Source organism: Musca autumnalis, unplaced genomic scaffold (genome assembly GCF_047663935.1).
Source record: "Musca autumnalis isolate F117 unplaced genomic scaffold, ASM4766393v1 scaffold_1, whole genome shotgun sequence".
Classification (NCBI taxonomy): Eukaryota; Metazoa; Arthropoda; class Insecta; order Diptera; family Muscidae; genus Musca; species Musca autumnalis.
Genome location: NW_027411644.1, coordinates 123,600,071 through 123,623,400, shown reverse-complemented (window position 1 = coordinate 123,623,400; position 23,330 = coordinate 123,600,071). Strand labels below are relative to the sequence as shown.

General features: G+C 31.8%; 1 protein-coding gene across 8 annotated transcripts in view; it reads left to right on the top strand.

Moving 5' to 3' along the window:
- The window catches only part of LOC141406509 (glutamine--fructose-6-phosphate aminotransferase [isomerizing] 2-like), a 50,847-nt gene that overhangs the window by 6,164 nt on the left and 21,353 nt on the right, over positions 1-23,330 (top strand). For all 8 annotated transcript variants that reach the window (XM_073992176.1, XM_073992134.1, XM_073992153.1 and 5 more), the window contains exons 2-4: positions 12,644-12,701; positions 21,995-22,192; positions 22,257-22,570. In XM_073992176.1, coding sequence (XP_073848277.1) covers positions 12,695-12,701; positions 21,995-22,192; positions 22,257-22,570 — 519 coding nt within the window. In that variant the 5' untranslated portion in view covers positions 12,644-12,694. The remainder of the gene's footprint in view (positions 1-12,643; positions 12,702-21,994; positions 22,193-22,256; positions 22,571-23,330) is intronic.

Genomic DNA, 23,330 nt, shown 5'->3' with positions numbered 1-23,330 from the left:
CATCGACATGTAGCAAATATTACAAAAAACTATTGTTTTCGCTCTCCTGACAATTTTGTCTTTTAGACTTATGTCGTTATGTATGAAAACCATATCATAGCTTATGATTCCGGCTATTCTAATAACTTGGAGTGTATGTATAAGTAAATGTGTAAACAACTCCTTATATTGAATAAAACTCAAATCAATCATTTTATACACAATTCAAATCACTGTGCACCATTTCATTGAAAAGTACTGCATTCTTTACACCCATGCAAAAACTTTAGTCATTAATAGAACAATTATTTACAGCACACAATTATGGCGACAAATATTAAAACTTGTTCTTCTTAATGTATTTCTTGTTATTTGACTTTGTTGTCTGTTATCTTCCTCAGTGTGGTGTACGTACAACTCTTATCAAAAGTATCTGTTTCTTGTTTCAAAGAATGCTTTTTTTAAGTATTGTTAAGTAAAAATACGGGTTTCTTATTGAAGGAAAACTTTTTTGCTCGTTTTATTTTACTTGGAAATGATTTTAGAAAAAATTGATTGTTGTCGTCTGTGTCTGATTTTTTTGTTTTTGTCGCAACTATGTATGTATGTCGCTATTCATAATTGTGTATTATTGACTGCAAATGAAAAAGGTATGGGGAATACTGTGTGTATGTTCTAAAACAAACAAACAATACAGCATTTGTTTACATATTTATTTAATTGCTTACGGAAATGAAGCTTTTGGTCGATAAGAATGATAAGTCGTTGGCACCACGTTTTCAAAAAGGTACGATATTATTTGTTTTGCTTGTGAAGTTGTGGGTGGTAGGTACTGTGGGCATAATTATTAAAAAAAAACACTGTGTAAATTTTGCCGAATCTCAGATACGAATACATAAAAAAACATCACGGTACTCTTGAACCAACTTTAAATGGACGGTGCTTACACCTGGGAAGTTTTTGCGGATTTTGAAACTACAATGTTCCTAGATGAGAGAAATCAATAAACAAAAAATTGCCGGAGCGCTTTTTAAATAAATCGAGGTCAAAGTTCACATTTTAGAGTTTTTTTAGGTTTTCACGATTTGGCTTGGAAACAGCAAGTCCTATGGAAATAGAGCTAAAGAAAATGTTGTCGCTGTGAAAATTCTCTAGAGGATTGACCGTTATAATTTGTTCCTTGGGGAAATCCGAAAGTTGTAAATCCCTCCACCGATTTTTTTTCTTGTTTTTGAATTTTTCTCATCTATGAACATTGCTGTTTCAGAATCCGCAAAAACATCCCAGGTGTATGCGGTTTTCATATAAACTTAGTTAAGGCACACCGTGCATGACATTGTTTTATAAGGAAACGATACAATCAGTGCATTGTCCCAATTTGAACTTCTATATCTCAAGAATGGTAAAACCTCCGATCCCATTTCGATAGGGCTTGCGGTTTCCAAGCAAAATCGTGAAAATCTAAAAAACCACTAAAAATGTAGACTTTGACCGTGATTTATTTAAAAAGCGCTCCGGCGATTTTATTGGTTTTTGATTTTTCTCACCTATGAACATTGTAGTTTCAGAATCCGCAAAAACTTCCCAGGTGTAAGCTCCTTTCATTTAAAGTTAGTTCAAGAGTATGTAAAACAATTAAAAAACGTTAAGCTGGACAGAACTTGTTATGCCCTCCATCATGAAATATTCTGAACTAAAAAGAAATAAATAATTTTCTTTCTGTTAGGAAAGTATCAATTTCCACAATTTGTGGTGACCATTCCCAGTGGTCAATTACATCAAATTTGGGACGAAAATGTAGATTCAAACTTCAAAATACCTGAAACTTCCATGGTCACCTATATATTGGGTAAATTAATATTTTGAATCGAAGTGCTGTCTGTTACTCAAGTTATTTAACTCCTTCCTCGATGTTATATAAAAATCAATTATGTGTAAGGCACAGTTCGAGCATCTTAAGGAAATAGATAAAGCTGGCTGTATTTGCAAAAATGCTATTTAAGAAATTTTAATGGTTTTGTCAATTTTTTTTTTCAAACAAATTCCGGTAATACAATAGTGGAATATACGGTTATGTTCTGAGACACATAGTCTTGACATTTATCTTTAGTCGCTATATCGGATTTTCTAGTTGTTGGTCAACACAAATTTTAAAACGGCTTCTGAGTTCAAACAATATTTGTTAAATTAATTTTATTTGCACGTGAATTTATTCCTTGATACTAAATCGGAATAAAAATAATATCAAAATGAGTAGAATTAATTAACATTGTAAAATTTCAGTTAATAAGCTAAGCATCGACATTTTGGGGAAAATTTCTTTACTAAATATTTGTGGAATTACACCATGTAACACATAAACTTAAAAACCCATCTGGTTTTTTGTTCTAATTACAAACCTCATTTGGGGTTTACTGCAATAATCTTTGCCCTGTTTTAAGCAAGTTGTTGCAAAGTTATATATATAATAAATTGTCAAAAAATTACAAGTACACGAGTATACTAACGGGTGCGCATTTTACAGTATGTTATTTTGGCATTACATACTAATAAATATTAAATTTAAATAATAATTAGTTAGTATAGTCCATGTGTAAAATTTTAAGCTTAAACATAAATGAATACACGTGTCACTAATTTGGCTACTTACTTCAAGTTTAGCTGTTAATGTTATAAATTCAACAACCAACAATGGATCTAACAACATTATGTGGTCAGCTAGATTTAAGCAGATACGTTTTGAATTTTGTTGTTGCTCTTATTTTAACCCACTTAGCGCCGAGAATTTTTTTGTGAGAAAACTTAAAATTTTAGCTTTTTTTCTCTAAAACGTATAGTGCTTCTGCAATCGGGACTTCTTTCAGAAGAAAACTTTTAAGGTTAATAATGGCGTATTCTTATATGCCAATCCCTAGGTTTTTGATTGAGAAAATACTCTAACTACATTCCTAACAAATCCCTGAATTTACATGAATGTAATATTTATGATTAAATTTTTATAGCATATTTATTATTCATTATATGTAGAAAAATACAAAAAGGCGATTTTTTTTAATTGCCTTCGTTTTACACTGATAGCCTGGAAATGCATGGGCCAAATGAAGCTTTATAAGTATGGAGTGACAGATAACAGACAATACTATAACAAAATACAAAAAAAACACAAACATTTGCGAAAATATCCGAGTTTTTGTCAATTTTTGGAACAATTTTTTTTTTTTGTGGCTTTTAAACGACCAGTGACTTTATGTGGGTTAAAATACATTTAAATAACAACAACAAAAAACGAAACAAATTTTAATCATTACAAACGTTAGCAATTTAACAATATGGTTTGACATTATGTTATAGTAATGATGTTAATGTTTGTTATAAATCATTGAATTTTAATTCAAATTAAATTATACAGTGCTCAATGACAATAAAATATGTATAGTGTCATAGAAAAAAGAGACATTTTTATGCAACATGTTCATTCGGTAAATTTAATATATCAGAAAAATTTTGTTTTCCGTTGCATTGATATGTATTGTATTAGGGTTACATTGATAAATTTGGAAATAGTGGCTATTTGCGCGCTAAACGCACAAAGTTTTGTTATATACATGTTTAATGTTATTTTGAATTTCATATTTATATCGAAATTAATTTATATATTTTTAATTACATTGAGAAAACAATATTTTTTGAACAAAACTGACTGACAATGGAAAGATAAACATATAATGATAAATAAACATTTATTTAAGCATTTTTTAAATAAGATAAACTGAGGCAATTTTAGTTCATTGCCTGATTGTAAAACCATCGCACTCTTGAAGACATTTAGTCTCTTCGCTATTGTATATTAAGTTTGATCTTTGTTTAGTTGTTTTGAAATAAACTATAAAGTCTATATGGGTCATTCTGAGTAATATCGGAAACTTTCAAAAAGTGATTTTTCATTTCCTTTATTTTTTGCTGTGTATACTGTCTAAAACTCAGAATTATGCCCTGATCGAGAATTTACATATGGGGATTTCTGAGTGAAATCGGACACTTTTTTAAAAAGTGGTTTTTGATTTCCTTTATTTTTGTGCTGTGTTGATGCTGCTCACCAGCAAAACATTTTAGTATACTTTCAGATTTTTTTTTGGATAAAGGTTCCAGAAATATCGCGCCTTTAAAAAGTCGAATTCTGTAAAAACTATACGCAAAAATCTTCTTTAATATTCGTCAATATTGAAAAAATCGTTTTTTATCAGCTATCTAATATATATATAAAAATTTTTGAAATTAATTGAAATTAATAATATTAAAAATCAATTTTTTCTCTTCGATTTTTTTGAATTGTTTGTATTTAACTACGATTAATTAAAAAAATTTAAATCCTTTTTGGTAGTGGTATTCGAATAATTACTATTTTTTTCTTAGTTTTTTTTTTTTTAAATTTGCCAATCCAAATTTTCCTTCATACCTGTGTGAAACATTTGTTATTTTTACAAAAAAAAATCAAAAAATATATATATATTTTTAACATTTTTGTTGCTGTTTTAGTCAAGAATTTATCTTAAACATAAAACTGCTTCATTTTTCGATTTTGAAAATTGACAGCCGAACAATAAACTAAATAAATTGATGATCAAATAACTACAGGTTGGGTACAATAATTGCTAAACCATTTTCAAGATCTAAAAATGAAGCAGTTTTTAAAATGTTTAAGATAAATTCCTAATTAAAACAATAAAACAAATGTAAAAATGTATTTTGATTGACAAATGATGATTTTGATGACAAATGTTTCACACTGGTATAAAGGATAAAATGTATTGACATATTTAAAAAAATAATAAAAATAGTAATTATTCGAATCCCACTACCAAATAGGTCTTAATATTTTTGTAAATAATCGTAGTTAAAAAAAACATGAAAGTCGAAGAGTATAATCATTGATAAAAATTGATTTTTCATTTTAAATCGCCAAAAATTTCACTCAAACCCACTGTGAAAAATTTGCTTCTACTTTTTATTAGATAGCTGATAAAACAACATTTTTTTCTAGTTGGACCAATATTATAGAACTGAGTATTTCTTTGCATATAGTTTTTACAGAATTCGACTTTTTCAAGGCGCGATATCTCTGAAACTATTAGTTAAAAAAATTGAAAATATACTAAAATGTTTGGCTGATGAGCAGCATCAACACAGCAATTAAACATATAAGTGCAATATTTCAAAAAAGGAAAGTAATGTACATTTTTCTACGTAGTTTCTCATGTGCAGCCATTTTGGACGCGATTGGCTTTTCGATATTTTGAGACAAAATGTTATTTTATGCTGTCGTCTTACGAACAGATTTCAAGATTATAAGCAACCAAATTAAGTGAAAATATTGGAATAGCCAAAGTATAATAAAAGTAATTTATAATATTTCCCTTTGATTTTCTGCGCCAAACAATGTTAACTATAAGTTAACTACCTGCTACAGTACAGTTTCCCATACTCTCTAATAATAAGTTACCTAGTAAATCTTACTTGAGAAGTAACACAGCCTTGATTATTTTTTGTTAGAATATACCAACGTGTGTGTATATATGTAGTTCGTGTGGTGTATTTGGCTAATGTATGCGTACAAAGAACTTACCATAAGGAAAGATGGGATTTTTGTAAGTCAGTTAAATCGGAAACTTCTGTGAGAGACACATTGACAAAAGCATATGTAGGTAATGTTTATTTGTCCATATTTTGGAGATTTGTTATCGGAAAAAGTCCTGTGACTGACCTTGACCTAAAATCAAATTAAACCATAGAAATGTCTCAATAACATTCATATGTTTTTAGACAGCGGCATATTTGATATGAAACATTCATCTGAAAAAAAAAAGAAATGTCGTTGCCTTTAAATATTCATAACATGTTTATTTACAAAATACCGTTATAATATTCTTCGGACTAAAAACCTTTACGTGACGTTCTTTGAGTCAGACAATCAATATGCGTAATCATTCCCACTGAAATGGCCATTGTACGTAAAAGCCACAGAATTAACAACGTGGTTGTGAATTGTATAAATGAAAATATGAAGTAGGAGAAATGACCAAGTAAACAAAAATAATACAATTGACTCCGTATAAGTGGAACATTCAAAAATGTAAAAAATTTCAAAAATGTAAATGTGTAGGGCATACCACAGTTACCTTATGTTTACCAAAAAATATTAACATAGTCAATTTATCGAGTTTTATTTTTCCCAACATTCATTCGTCAGCAGTAACTCGAATGACGATAGTTTGAAGATTTTTGCTATACTTTGGAAAAATAGTTCCTAATATTTTTGGGCATATGCACGTTCACGTTTAGTATGAATCTTATACGAACCTTTATCTGCCATTTGACATTGTAACACCTCCTTAAAAAAATGTAGGAAATTTGGTCATCGCTATAATAAAGCTCCCATACAGCGATACGGCACAGTTTCCAATGCATAGGAAACGGAATGGAATTTGTGAAAAAAATAAAAAAGGAGTGGGCAAAGTATGGCAAACTTAGTATAACTCAAATTAATTTCAAGTTGATTTGCTTTTGGCAAGTAACTCCCCCAACCTAATGCAAGAAGTATGCCGGATCGTGAAAAGGGTGTAGTTTGATAACAATTATTTGATTTTAGTAATTTAGTAACTAAGGTTGTTATCAAATTAATAACCCATTACTATGTTTAAATAGTAAATAAATTGTAAATCAAAAGTCAAATAAATAATAAAACATATATGAATGTTATAACGACCCACATTAATGTTAAAAGCTTACTCTTGATAATATGAAAACCCCTTGTTCTGGGAATTTGAATATTACTGATTTCGATTAGAAGAGACCACCATAAATAAAAAATATACCTTGTTTAAGAATTTATTTTAAACATAACGTGGTGGCGATAATATAAACAAGTATTGTTTATTCATGTTGTCGATTGGTAATTACAACAAATTTTGTCCAATATTCATCATAAATTTTGAAAATTACCTTTCTTGTGGGAATATGAGTATTACTGGGGCTGCGGCTGGTTTTCGAAGGGGTGTAACACCTCCTTAAAAAAGTAGGAAAATTGGTCATAGCTATACGGTACGGCACAGTTTCCAATGTATAGGAGACGGAAAGGAATTTGTGAAAAAAAAAAACAAAAAAGGATTGGACAAAGAATGGCAAACTTAGTATAAATTTTAAGTTGATTTGCTTTTGGCAAGTAATACCCCCAACCTAATGCAATAAGTATGCCGGATCGTGAAAAGGGTATAGTTTGATAACAATTATTTGATTTTAGTAATTTAGTAATTAAGGTTGTTATCTAATTAATGTTCAAATACTATGTTCAAATAGCAAATAAACTTTAAATCAAAAGTCAAATAAATAATAAAACAGATATGAATGTTATTACGACCCATATTAATGTTAAAAGCTTACTCTCGATAATATGTTAGATAAGGTTAATTATAATAAATATGTTGTCGTAGATCGCCTATGTTGGTGATCAAACCAATCTTGCTCCAATACTTTTCACAATTTTTTGGGAAACCCCTTGTTTTGGGAATTTGAGTAATACTGATTTCGATTAGAAGAGACCACCATAAATAAAAAATATTACTTATTTAAGCATTTATTTTAAACATAACGTGATGGCGGTAATATAATTCATGTTGTCGATTGGTAATTACAACAAATTTTGTCCAATATTCATTATACATTTTGGGAATTACCTTTCTTGTGGGAATATGAGTATTACTCAATTCAGATTCTATGAATCGATTTCGATTCAAAGAGACCACCCTGAATAAAAAAGACAGTCTTGGTCTGCATATTCCCCAATTTAACCAGTTAAGAATTGACGCATTGCCAACAATTTACAGTCTTATTATTTTGCGATTGTTGTTGCAGGGCGGACTTCATTTCCCTCTAACGGCAATTTTCTTTCATACATAACTATGAACAATAAGCGAAATATGGTCGCTTATTTGTTGATATTTTTCACTCAATACCGTGTGAAAATTATCAATACTGACTATGGCATCAAAATTCTTGACATATACATAAATCCATTAGAGCTGGCAAACTATCGATATTCCCAACATTAGATATTTTCGATATCTCATTTCAAAAAAATCTATAGCTATCGATACTATCGTTTTATTAATTTGGAAATAAAAATGGTGGAAATGACTGCTTTTGTTGACATTTTGCACAAGTTCTTCACAGAACTATAAAGGAGAAAAAAACACAATTTCTTTTATTTATTAAAGAGACACAAAAATATAATTTGTTTTTCCGAAAATTTTGTACGTGTCACTACGGACTTATTTTCCCACATCCACAAAACCGAAAAGCCGCGTAATGTCTATTCATTTCAATAGATTTTAGGTTAGGGGGTTTTAAACCGATAATATCGATGGACAAAACTATCTACCGATATTGCATTTTAATCGATACTCTCGATAGTGCCATCGATTTTTTGCCAGCTCTAAAATCCATCCCAAGACATTTATACTTCCATAAACTATTTAAATGAAACGAAAACTTTGATTTGTTCCAGCGGTTTTTATATTCTACACCACACAGTGGTGAAGTGTATTGTATTATGTATTTGTGGATATACCCATAGTATCTTTCAGGAATATACATAGAACCAATTTCTCAGTCGGTCCGCCCGTCCGTCTGTCCATATATTTTTGTAATTAAAGTACAGATCGGATTTATTATCATTCCCGAGTGAAAATTAAGGGTAGTATTTTTTTACAAATGGCGAACGTTATTGCATTTTATGAAAATGGGTTCAGATTTTGGATATAGCTCCCATATATATATTTTCGGCTGATTTCAAGTTAGGGCGATCCAGAAAAAATATGGTTTTTTTTCTCTTAGACCCTAATTTTTTCCATTTCACCCAAAAACCTTATCTATGTAATTGTATGGCGATTGGTTAACGTTAACCCGTGCCAAAGGTGCCAAAGGTGCATTTTCACGAGAATTTTCTAAAGACCGCAAAAACGAACCATACAATAAATCGTGAAAATGGGAAAAATTTGACCAAGAAATAAATTTGCTAAATTATGTCGGTCTCGGTTCAGATTTGTATATACATAGGTCCCATATATATTTTCTGCCGATTTGAAGTGTTTGACACAAAAAACTCATTGTCTGTCTAATTTTGATTTGATTGATTGAATTTATAAAATCTGTCAAAATATGGTTTAGAGAAAAATTCGCCAACTTATTTGAAAACAATTCAGATTTGGATTAGATTTATATTTTTGTCCGATTTCATCAATTTCATGCTCTAAACACCCCTTGTCTGTCCAGCTTTGACTAAATTTGAAATATTTACCGCAATTTGGATTAGAAATATGTTCGCCAAATTATTTTGAAAACAGTTTAAATTTGGATATACATATGTAGCTCCCATAAACATATGTATGTTTTCGCACGATGTCATGTACTTGACGCACCAAACACGAAAATGTGTCAGATTCCCATCTACAACAAATTTCGCCAAATTACATTGAAATCATGGTGGTGTAAGTGGTTTTTTGAACATTCTGAATCTTACCGTTATACTTGGAACCACGTGTGGTGAAAATGTAATGCACAAAATGTTGGGCATTTTAGGGGGAGTTACAGTAATGATTGAGCTTAATATTACACGTATATATCAAATTTTTCGAGAATTAAATTAGACTAGTATTCGAGTGTAATTGGGTTCATCAGTTATTAAGCAGAGTTTATGACAAGTGTCACTACTTTTGTTATTACGACAGAACGACACAACTACCAGAGTTGTACAATCTAGTTCATTCAGCGCTTTTAACTGAACTAGTTCAGAAATCTAGTTCATAGTTCACTATCCAGTTCAATCAGAATCGTACACCAAATAGGAACAAACAATAGAACAATATAATTTAAAATATTTCATTTAGATATAACTATTCCATTCATAAGGAGAGATTAAGTTGGTATGAATTTAAAAGAAAGCGTCCTTCATTTAGTTGACAGGCAAAAAATCCTATGTTGTGTGTGTAGAAGTTGTCATTGCGAAAAAAGCTTTGCGTATTCTTTTTATTTATTTTTATACCCTACACCACACAGTGGTAAGGGGTATTAATTATGTCTTTGTGCATTTGTATGTAACATACAAAAGGAAACGAAATAGACCCACAGTTCCTTTTGGGGATATACATATAATCACTTTCTGAGTTGATTTATGCGTATCCGTCCGTCTGTCCATGTATTTTTGTTTGCAACATACAGGTCGCATTTTTTGTCCGACTCAGCTGAAAATTGGGGACTACAACTTTTTTAGCCATAGGAAGAACGCTATTGCTTTTGGTGAAAATCGGTTCAGATTTGGATATAGCTCCCATATATATTTTCGCCCGATTTCTCGTATTTGCTGCACCAAACACGCTATATACGTCCAATTTTGATGAAATTTTGAATGTGTGACTGAATTTTGTCTACAAATAAGTGTGCAAAATTATATTGAAATCGGTCCGGATTTGGATATAGCTCCCATATATATTTTCGGCCGATTTCACGTATTTCCTGTACCACACACGCTACATATGTCCGATTTCGATGAAATTTGGAATGTGTGACTGAATTCAGTCTAGAAATAAATGAGCTAAATTAAATCGAAATCGGTTCAGTTTTGGATATAGCTCCCATATTTGGAATGTTTGACTGAATTCGGTCTAGAAATAAGTGTGCCAAATTATATCAAAATCGGTTCCGATTTGGATATAGCTCCCATATATATTTTCGGCCGATTTCACGTATTTTCTGTACCAAACACGCTATATACATATTTCCGATTTCGATGAAATTTGGAATGTGTGACCGAATTCAGTCTAGAAATAATTGTGCCAAATTATATAGAAATCGGTTCAGATTTGGATATAGCTCCCATATATATTTTCGGCCGATTTCACGTATTTTCTGTACCAAACACGCTATACATTTCCGATTTCGATGAAATTTGGAATGTGTGACTGAATTCAGTCTAGAAATAAATGTGGCAAATTATATCGAAATCGGTTCAGATTTTGATATAGCACCCATATATATTCTCGGCCGATTTCGTGTATTTTCTGCTCCAGACACGATATATAAGTCCGATTTCAATGATATTTGGAATGTGTGACTGAATTCGGTCTGGAAATAAATGTGCCAAATTATATCAAAATCGGCTAAGATCTGGATATAGCTCCGATTTATATTTTACATATTCACAGTGGTGTAGGGTATCATATAGTCGGCCCCGCCCGACTTTGATCCTTTCCCTACTGGTTTTTCTATCCAATAGGTAATGAATTCGTCAAATTGGACTATGTTGTCTTTATGTGTTTGTATAAATCTTCATTTTCGAACATCTATTCCATGTACCTTGATCCAAAACATAAACAAACACAAAACATTACGAAGGCATCCCATAACACAGGCGAAGGCGTCACTTTATGCATGTGTGAACGACGTGTTGAACTAGATTGTGAATCATTCGTTCGTTGATCGTACGGTCACAGGCTGATTCTAGTTCAGTGAACTATTGAACTATATCGACTGATCTAGTTCATACGCTCTTTTCAATGCATCGTTCAATTGAACTAGTTCGTTCAGGAACTATACAGCTCTAACAACTACTATACTGTCGTTTTTAACATAAAAATAACGCTATATAGGAAATTTGTACTAAATCTTTCGAGCATATCTTCCATTATTAAATACTAGGGGACCCGGCGAACTTCGTCTCGCAGTTTGTTAGGTACAGAACTTGATGGCTGTGGTTCAAACCTATAATACTATTATTGCTATCACCCTGTTCAATGGCAAATATTTCTTTGTCAGTTTGGCGAAGAGAGAAGGTACTGTGAGGCAAAGTGATAAATTTTTACAGTTTTTTATTTAAAATATATTTTTTAAACAAATAACACGTTTTGCGATGTAAATAAAAATTTTTGGTAGCACAGTTGAAGCAAAATAATATCATATCGCCCCTATTCGTTTCATAATCGATGGTTTTCTGCAATTCTTGTTTTCATCAATGAACACGATATTTCACTCAAGCAATTGAATACGAAGGAAGGAATGCGATCGTAGGAATTTGAATTTAATGCTGAATATAGTGTTTATTTAAATTTGCGTTTTAATCAAATAAGTGTCAAGGTATACTCCAAACGCGAAGCTTGATAGCAATTTGTGGAAAAATTGACATTCTTGAAAAAATATTTTTGCAAATTTTTCGCAAATTTTCGCGATTTTTTTAGGTTTTATCCTTTTCTGCTATGAGACCATTCCGAATTGGTGCGAATTGTCAAAATCTGTTCAGCCGCTCTTGAGTTATAAGCGTATTAACTAACATCATCCTTTTTATATATATAGATAGATAGATAGATGTACCTGCTAGTATCAAAATAATTACATACAATTATTAAAATGTAATGAATTCTTCCATCTCTGTATAGAAATTTAATTTACTTCGTATCAGTTTAAAATAACCAAGCCAAACATATTCAACTGCCTTCACACGCTTAACCAACTACAAAACAGTTGAACAAATAAATTTGATCTAACATTTAATTCGATTTATAGTCATGATGTGCTATGTCCTTTGTTTTAATATGCCTTTTTTTCGCTGTATTTGCAGATATTTAAATATTCATTTCGGAGAAATTAATTGAATACTGAATACAACATAATGTGCGGTAAGTAAAAACAACAAGAGAATACCTAAAAGTTATATTTAATGAAATGACAGCCGACAAAAGAAGAGGAGGAGCTCAGTGTTGTAAAACCCGCAACAAATTTTAATTAATGGCAAAATAACGAAATGACAAAATGTTATACGCCTTCGGTTATTTACGAACTGTCAAAGTCACTTACCAGTTATTTTCGACCAAGTTCCTGCCATTCCCGTTCATGATTATGATTAGTTTATATTTACAAGCCAGTCATATCCAATAAATTAAATATTAGAAGGCATCATTTGGAAATAGGAAATTTTTGTATGGAATTTAAATATGAAATATTTTACTTTTGATGTTTTTAGGATTGGGATTTGCCTATACTCGTACATTATTCGGAAATAGAAAAAGAACAGACATAAATCAGAATTTAATTAGAAATTTTGTTAGGAGGAAACCTTCATTCAAAAATTATTCGATGCAGAATTAAATTCAGAGTGGATCACACTAACCTGGGTATGTTGTATCTTTTTACAACTGATTAATACTGTGTTATGGCTGATTTAATTAACTTTAGCCTTGAGACACAAATTACAAATAAATAGGTTTTGTTTGCATTAACCTAAATTTTTGCACATCTCGATATACATCTATAAGGGATAAATGTTAAAAATATTTTTATAAAAATTTCCAATTACATATACACGTCCGAAATTACATTTGCAAATATTGCAAATATTTCAAATTGATTTCAGAATTTTTTCCATCACCTCATTCATATAAGCATACAAATGCATTTCTATTCCGTCTCTATGTATTGCATTATGATAAGAATATACACAGCATCATGTAGGCCTTTCAGCTTATTGCGAGTTTTTGAAACATTCAAAGTCTCAAATGGCCTGAGAACCCCAAATATCCCAAGAATACCCAAATTTGTATAATTATTTTGTTATACTTTAAAGATTTTTTGTTGGAAAAATCTCATCCATTGAAAGTAACCATTCCAATAAGTACGCAGTACCCAATTGAGGTTACAACTTTTTAACTAGTTTAACCTCGATATGTGTGTTACAATTATTGAAATGTATCAATAAACATGACTCTATTTTTATTGTAATTTTTATGTGGTTGGATGAGTGGCTAAATTGGATTTTTAGTTCAGTTTTTATTACGAAAATATCCACACGAATTGATTGAGTCAAACTTTAAATTGTGAATGTACCAAGCGAAGAGAAACAAATAATTATTATGCAATAAATGTGCAATATTATCCCGCACACCATTACCATTCACTCGCCCAAAAAAATCAATTGGGTTTTAGTGGTACTGGGTCTAGTTGCTGTGTATGTTTGTTTTTTTTTTCGATACTTTGCTCTTTTTTGTGTTGTGTTATTTGGTAGGGCCATGGCTGTGACTGTAGTTAGGGTCTGTTGTTATAACTTTGCTGTGCGGCTTTAATTTGGTGTTGGATAAATTTATCTCAGACACGTTCACATTTAGCAAAAGCGGGTGTGTTACCAATTTCAATTCCACAGCAAAAACAAAAACACCCACTTCGACCTCCCTCGCCCGCACTCAATAGAAATAACGAAGCAAAAATCTAATAATAACGATAGCACAGTAACATTCAGTCAGTTAACCAACAGAGACCGAAAGAGCAACCAAATTAGCAGTACAAGTTTAAGATACCAACAAAGAGACAAATACAACAACAACAAATGAAATTAAAATAAAATTATATGACAGAAGTTTTGCAAGAAGTCAAAACCTGAATTACATTTCAAGAGGAAATCCACAATGAGAAACAGAAACCTGATTGAGACTACGTCTCACGACATAAAGTAAAGACATAAATTAAAAAAAACGTAGAGAACCAAGATACAAATTCGCAAAACAATATTGTATATGGTTGCCACCCAATTAATAACAAGTCAAAGGCATTCGTTTTATTTAAAAAAATGCAATGAAAGGATGTACGAACAGTACCAATAAAAACTTTTCGTATAATGCAGTAGGTTATGACAATACATTGGATCAAATTCAAGGTCAAAGGATCTAGTTGCTTCCTTGAGCTTACATCTATAAAGATATCCTCGCCCTCTGTCATTTTTTCCTGTCGACAGATAAGGGGGGGGGGGGGGGGTGGTAACTTGCCACTGGTCTGATGACTTCCATATATATTAGATGTTTTACTTCGTGTCTTAGCCCACCAACTTTAGCAATGGGACATTGGTAATCGATGTATTCATAGAAATCAAATCTGTCGTGGAAAGTAATATCAAAGCATTTCAAACTGTCCGATCTACTAACTAAGTAATTAACCATATTTTGTCCATTATTATATCTGTTGTATGCACTAAACCCACTCTGCCAGATAAAGAGAAGAACTAGGATGTTTTAATAGGAGGGTGTTGTTTGAATATAATATCAATAGTCCGGTCAAAATAGACATGCGTATAAGAGGGGGGGATGCAAAAATTCCCACAAAACAGAATTTTGATGGAGAGCTAGGGTTTGCCATTAGAAGAATTTATGTCCTAAAAGTAACCATCGATCCCATGTATGCGAAAGAAGTTATTCGGTGTCAAAGGTCATTTTCTGGAGGCCTTATTCAGTTTTTTTTTTTAATTTTTCTCAAAAATCGTAAAGTAAAAGTTTTAGATTTAAAAATTGTCTACATGAATGGTCTTTGTGGTTTTAAACAAGTAAAAAATATTTGCTGACAGAGATATACCCTCTGTAGACAATATCGATCCGAATACCGGCCGAAAAAATATAAATTTCGATAACCTGAACGAATGGATTGATATAGCTCATTTTAGAAGTGGATCTAATTTTGGGAATCATTCCTTTCCCTTCATTTGCTCACCGTATAATTTCGAGCTCTTTGACCATTATGTCAGGAAGTTTAGACTTGCTCTCGAAAAACTAATTATCGCTGTAAGCAGGAACACAAGGAGTAACTTCGGCAAAAATTTACAAACAATCCTCGAACAGACCTTAAACTGAATTTAAACAAAAATGTTGAAGTATTGTGAGAGAGGAGTGGGCCGATATGGCCCTTTTTCGAACTTTTATTAAGATTGGTAAAAATATTACGAGATCCAAAGTTTGGACCAAATTGGTTGTCCGTTTATGAGCTATCGCGCGTGTACCGGAAGGAGTGGACAGATAAGTTACCATTTTCGAATTTTATCTAGATTTGCAAAAATATGACGATATGAAAAGTTTGAAACAACCCAGTATCCACTTCGAAAGAAAATTTTTGTGGGATCTACACGAAGGAGTGGGCAGATATAGTCTATATTCGAACCTGATTTCTATTTGGTAGAAATAATACAATGTATGGACCAAATCGTGTACTGCCTTCGAGAGTTATCGTGTTCACTCACCATTTTAGCAAAATGTTTTGAACTTTTGGGGGGGGGGGGGTGGAGTGCCCGAAGGAAAGGACCGATATGACCCATCTTCGAACTTAAACTAAGTTTGGACAAAATATTACGAAGGCTAAATTTTGGATCGAATCGTTTGATCCATTCTAGAGTTATTGTACACTCTAGACAGCCGGACGGATTTTGCCGAAACATACTTGGGTTCTAACACCATTATTTCGATAAAGCACATTTTGATATACATATGTATCATGAATGTAGTCCACACAGTTCCACAGAAATCTGTATCCAAATACGAAAATTTTGTGCGAACATTTTTTTTAAAAATCATATTTTTCGGTCCTAATTTTTACAATTGTCATTCGATTTCCTCGTACTTGATTGCAAAGTTTATATTTTTACGTTCCGGATCCAATAAATCACTACTCGTGAAAATCCATCTATTAAAACGTGAGATAGGAGAAATTCCACAGTAGGAAAATCACCAAAAATTGTTTTTGAAAATATCGCGTATTTTATCGCGTTTTCTGCGGGTCGTTTCCACTGCAAAGAAAAAACTAATGCAGCATCTTCGTTTTTTTTTTCAAAAAAAAAATAAAACTTGTTGTTTTAAAATTTAAAAACAACAAAACCCGAGATTTAGCTGAATTATTTTACAACAATAAAAAAAAACTTCACTGATAAGGGAGCTACAATAATTTTATCCCAAAAATAGTGTGTGATGCTACATCCACGGTTTTTGATTGATCGCCTGCAAATAGATATCTATCGATGTAGGTGACACTGAAACCGGATGCGCACAAAAATTGTGTGCACTTTGCGCAAATTAAAGGCGTTTTATAGGTTTTTGGATATCAAGATGCAGTCGATCGATCCTCCAAATGAAATTTGGAGAAATATATACAAATGTAAAGGTATAATTGTGTTGATTTTGATAATTGCATATAAATTAAAACGGTTTATTTGAACTCTATTTCCGTTTAAGAAGCCTACCCAATAACTTTCCTCAATGGGAAACCTTCTATGTGAATTTAGATAAAGAAAAATCCGTCCATTTTCTTGGGAGTTTAAAAAAGTAGTACTCCTATAGATTTGTTCCTATATTTTCAACTCTAGAATGTATGTATGTATGTGAAAACTATTTTTTCAAACCAAAATTTATTTTTTGTTACTCAAATAAGTGCTTATTTTGGCTATAACATCCTAACTATTATCCCGATCATTATAATTTTGGTCTCATTTGACTCCACGTGAAGTTTAGATTTAAAACTATTTTTTTTATAATTTTTGACGTGTAAATGGACCTATGTTTTGAAAAAAAGTCAAATTACATGTAATATTTTGTACTTTTTTGTAAATTCCGCGAATACTGAGTATCATTTTACTTGCTCCCGAGCGGATTTGTAATGAGGAATTTTTTCTTAACCTATGTACCAAAAATCGTCGATGTAGTGCGAAAAGAAAAATTTAATATTTTGGAAATGGAATATGAAGGAATTGGCAACATTTCCCATATATGTAAGGGGTGCATATATTTACTTCATTACAAAATAACAATGAAGACATTATTTCATAACTGATAGAAGATTTTTCTTTTTTTCGATATCAACAGAACCCTATCAAACGAAGGTTGGCTGTTCGATTCCCAGGAAGGGAACATCAATTTTTCAACGGTGGCAAAATACATGTCCTGAGTATTTCAGCCATGTAAAACTTCTCTACAAGTGGTGTCGTAAGACAGTAGGTCCTATATTATTGAGCTAATATGAATCGGGGTGCACTCATTGGTATGAGAGAATTCCCCCCTTGTCCCTTCTGGGATGTTTATGGAACCATTATTATTATTATTTTGGGCGTTAACTTACCGCCAAACTTCGTTAATTACCAAACAAAAATATTTGGTAGTCGATATTTTCCTGTACTTATTTTTAACGAGTTTCAGAATCGATATATTGATCAGACAAACTTCGGTAAATTGGATTGTTACATAAATTATCTCTGCATAACCAAAGTTCATAGTGGCAACTCTGATATACATATAGATACAATAAATATGTATGTTTGTTGTATGTGTATTTTGGTGTACGGTCACGTTTGTGGGTGTTACCGTCATGTGGCCTGTTTAACTAAACATATTCATACCCATAACTATGGATTCCTATATATGACTTTAGAAGAATGTCTGTCCACACATTCATAGATATTTACACGCGAAGTGTGCCTTACACTATTGCCGGTATTTTTGCAACTCAAATATTGCTGCACGCTGATATTTACATTTACTGCTTCCATACTTCCCACCTCCCTCTATTACCAATCCAGCTATTCTGCTTGTGCTACCAGTTTTTAGATTTTGGCAGCTTTTCCCTTTCGTTCCTTAGCTTATTGCCATTTATGCTCACTTCATTCTTTGCCGACATTTAGTTAGCTTTTCAAACCCATGACTGTAAGTTAACCAATTTTGCTGTTGGAACAAATCAAGTGTTGCGGAGCCAACAATAGGACACCCAAAAATACATACATACATATGTATGTATGTGCTAACATACAAAAATCTGTGTTTATAAATATGCATACATACGTACATATTTTTGTTTGCAAGTGGCAATATGTATGTAAGTGTGTTGGAATATAAAGCCGGTTGTTGAAAATTTGCAAATTACAATTTACATCTGATTGTCCAGAATCAAATGGCACCAATTCTATGCTTGCACATAAATATGTGAACGCAAATTACCAACATGACTTTTAGCTTCCATGTTCTGTTGTTGTTGTTGCTGTTTCGGTTCGGCTGATGTCGCTACAATTTCAATTGTTGTTGTGCTAAACAATTTCATTTTTCGTGATAGTTCGATTGTTATCTAAAGTTGTTGTCTGGTTGTTTATTTTTGGCTGACCGTATTCCGCCAAGACATAAAGAGATTCAGATTTTAAATGCAATAAAGTCGCAATGACTCCAAATAAGAAATAAATTGTAGTGGGAAATCATTTGTTCAGAGTCTATGATTTTTGATATTCGTTTAGATATCATCTACAGGGATTTCAGATTTTTTCTGCTTGTTTTTAGTTTTCAGACAAAAGTCTTGCAATAAGGAATCAAATATTAAATTTATCTTAGAATATTCCATTAGATTTTTTTGTATGTTGGAATACATTAAGAAACGCTTTCCAATGATGTCTTTGATAAATAATAAAATTACACAAAAATGGATTGACAGCTCTTAATTTTCTTGTTATATTTACATACATATAAATGATTATATATGAGTTCGAATTTTCTCGAAAGCGAAGGAAATGATGGAAGCACAAAAAGAAATATACAGGAGGAATCAACATTTTTTTTTATTAAATGTTTAAGAGGATATATTTGATTGAAATTTCTTCGTGTTTGTTGTTAACAATTAATTGGTTTGTTTCTGTTTTATCAGAGGATTCACATCTTCTTCCCATATCTAACTTTTTGTCCAAAACATTCATCATGTTGAAGAAGGTTTTGGCTTGTTACACTTTTTTACGATGTCAAACGGTTATCGTCCACTTAACGCGGTATTATTACTGAAGGTCAAAGTATAGTAGGTGGCATTGTTAAACACTCACTTTTGTCAAACAGTATTTTTGGCTTTTTTTGTTTGACAAGACATTTTATGGGAAAAATGTTTCAAAAATAGCCATGATATTAATCAAATCTGACCACTCTATTGCTAGTGAAGCCCTTTTTAGGATTTACCATTGTGTTTGGCTGTTATTCATGCGGAAATTTCAATTGGTTGCGAGGGAAAAACGTTTTCAGAAAATAAATCCTTTTCAATCACGTTTGCACCATCGTACAAAAGTAAAATAGAACGGAAGACGAAAGCGAAAAAAAACATAACAATACCCAAAGGGACCAAAACTACAAAGACCAATTCAGCTCCATTCAACGAAAACCATTTTCATATCTCGTCGAACAAGACCCTGCTATGACTAGTGAGAAAAATAATTTCAATTATTATTTGGCACATATTTTGTAACAAGATCAAACGTTGTACCAAGTGATAACTTTAAAATATATTTTTTTCGAATGGTTCAAAAATGTTATGCTTATATTTATAACTAAATACTATATTCGGACCCTAGTAGAAGCAATTGAACAAATTAAATATTAAATTATTTTTCAAATGACTATAAATTTGGAGTGAAATGCGAATTATTTTAAAGTACTTTCCTTCTAATCTGCTCTTGGTCTTTCTACATGTTCTCATTGTCCATCATAAACGAAATGATTCGGCAATGTAGTAAACGTTGAGAATAATAAAATTAATTCTGAGATATCAGTAGGGTACCACTGTAGTGCAAAGGTCGCACGTCAGCTTTACTCACTGAATGTCCGGGTTTCATTCCTAGACCGGACAACATCATTTTTTCAGCGATGACAAAAAAATCCTTCAGCGTAATGTAGTAGTGGTATTGTTAGACATGCCTTTCGGACTAGTCAATAAATTAGAGGTTCCATATCACTAATTTGAATAAGAGGGAGAGAAGTTTCCTTAGTTCCTTTGGGGAATGTCCGTGGAAATACATGTATGCAAGATATTACTTAACGTTTGCAGGAACAACATTTTGATGACGAAGATATTTCGTATACATATTAATTATTTAAATTTCTTAAAATCGACACGTAAATATATATTTTTTAAATTTTAAAACGAGCTTTCTTAAAGAATTTATTTTTTTTAATTACGTTACCTTTTCTTAAAAGGAGAATATATTTTTTTATAAAATCCCGTGAGTTTCTTAAAAATGTTTAATTTTCACCAGCGGCGCTTTTCCACATCCCGACACATTACATTCATATGCTGACAGTATTTTATTTTTACAGATATGTAAATTTTTATGCCATTAAAAAACAAAAAATTACACTGTGTGTAATTTTTTGAGTCATGTTTTATTAACCATATTCTGACCCCACAGTGTGATAGAACACCAACTTTCGCGGTTATAGGCCTCCAAAAGTTTGAGGCATTGATGTAAAAAGGGTCATTTAGTCAGGACTATTTGACCATGTCGATTTTGACCTTGCAGATGAAGCTTGATGGGTTATATGTGTTCCAAATTTTTGTTCTTTAAGACAAGAGCTACAACTTTGCTTCTGAGATAAGTTCAAATTTCCTAACGGTTTGGAAGACATAGTCCTGACTAAATGGCCCTTTTAACATCAATGCCTAAAACCTTTGGAGGCCTATAACCGCGAAAGTTGATGAGATAGGGAAAAACGGCGAGACACGTGTCTTCTCATTTTTTGTAAACTATCACACTGCGGTGTCAGAATATGGTTAATAATTTTCGTGTTGCACAGTGTTATATGCCCGTTCTGCAGTAAATATATTTCATTCAAAATAGGGTTGAAGGCATATGTTGAATAGTGTTCGATTTGTAATGGATAACACTTATTTTGTACTCATTTTTCTTAAAAATTTTAAATCAATTATAAATTGTATTGTGAAAAGAAAAATGTATATAAAATCAAGTAATTTTTTAATTATCTTATAAATTTCAAATAAAAATTTTATTAAAAAATTAAATTAAATTTATAAAACCGACATAATACTCATTGAGAGTTAAGTCCGCGAGGACTTAGTTCCCAAAATTTTGGGGAGCATATAAAAACTCCATAAATAACCACTTACAGCGTATATACTGGAAAGCTGATCATAAATAAATAATTCTTTTACGAGAAAACAATAGGAAGGAATAATTGGTCATACATATTGTTATTTAGCTCATTTTGAATAGGTTATTACATAGGTACTATTTAGTCACGTAAAGGATAATTATTTTTTGGGGGGAAATCACGGAAAATGTCAAAAAAGAACTATCACTTTAATTCCATATTTAAAATTATTCAATCTAAATATTATTTCATTTTTTATTTTATTCTAGGAATTTTTGCTTACTTGAACTATATGACACCAAAATCCCGTGCGGAAGTTTTGGAATTATTGGTAAATGGTCTAAAGCGATTGGAATATCGTGGTTATGACTCTACAGGTGTTGCCATCGATGGTCCCAACTCTAAGGACGTAGTGATGATCAAAAGTGTTGGCAAAGTTAAAGTTTTAGAAGATGCAATTGCAAAAAGTATGTACATGTAGTTTGTCATGAATCTATTATTACTAATCCCAAATATGTATATAATTTTTAGCCTGTACTGGCAAGGAATTCGATGAGCCCATTACTACACATGTTGGTATCTCACACACACGTTGGGCCACTCATGGTGTACCCTGTGAAAAAAATTCCCATCCACAACGTTCCGACTTTGACAACAGTTTTGTTGTAGTGCACAATGGCATTATAACCAATTACAAAGATGTTAAAACTTATTTGGAAACCAGAGGTTATGAATTCGAATCTGACACCGATACTGAAGTTATAGCTAAATTGGTTCATCATTTGTGGAAAAAACATCAAGGATATTCATTTAGAGAATTGGTTGAACAGGCCATTCAGCAATTGGTAAGTACTTTGTGCTTATATTAAGGGTCTCGGTTTTGTTTTGGAGTTTATATACATATATGGTCAAGTTAACATTATCAGGCATATTGGATGTTGTTGTTGCTAGACAATTTTCATCATGTGGAACCCCTGTTTATACGTACAACATTGCAAATTTGCATATCTGTATTTTTAAATTGAAGATTTTATTTCAATAGACGTCAGCAACATTTTCTGTTGGTTAGCGACGACCCAGGTCCAAATCCCAGCCGGGCTCAGCTGAATTTTTATTTTTTTTTGTTTAAGTTTTTGACTTGTTAAGGGTGAAGGCCATTATTTGTGAGATTTTTAATTAATTTAATTATTAATCGAGCTATATGACTTAAGGAGGTTCTATTAAAATTGATATATAGCGAAGACCTACACACCAACCGCTATGCAACGATTGTTTCGTTAACATCATCAGGCATATTAGATGTTGTTGTTGCTAGACAGTTTTCGTCATTTGGACCCACTATTTATACGTACAACATTTGTGAATTTTTAAATTGAAGCTTTTTACTTCCAAGTCAATCGATAGATTTTATTTTAAGATAATTGTGGTTCAGAACGTTAAACGCCAATGTATTTTATTTATTTTAATTCTACCTTCCATCTACATATCCTCGTCGTACATTTCTTATAGGATAATTCCTACTTATACCTCCATAGTAACAATATAGATTTATGGGGTTACCGGTATCTCTATGCGTACACGGCACATTTCTTTCATGTCATGCAT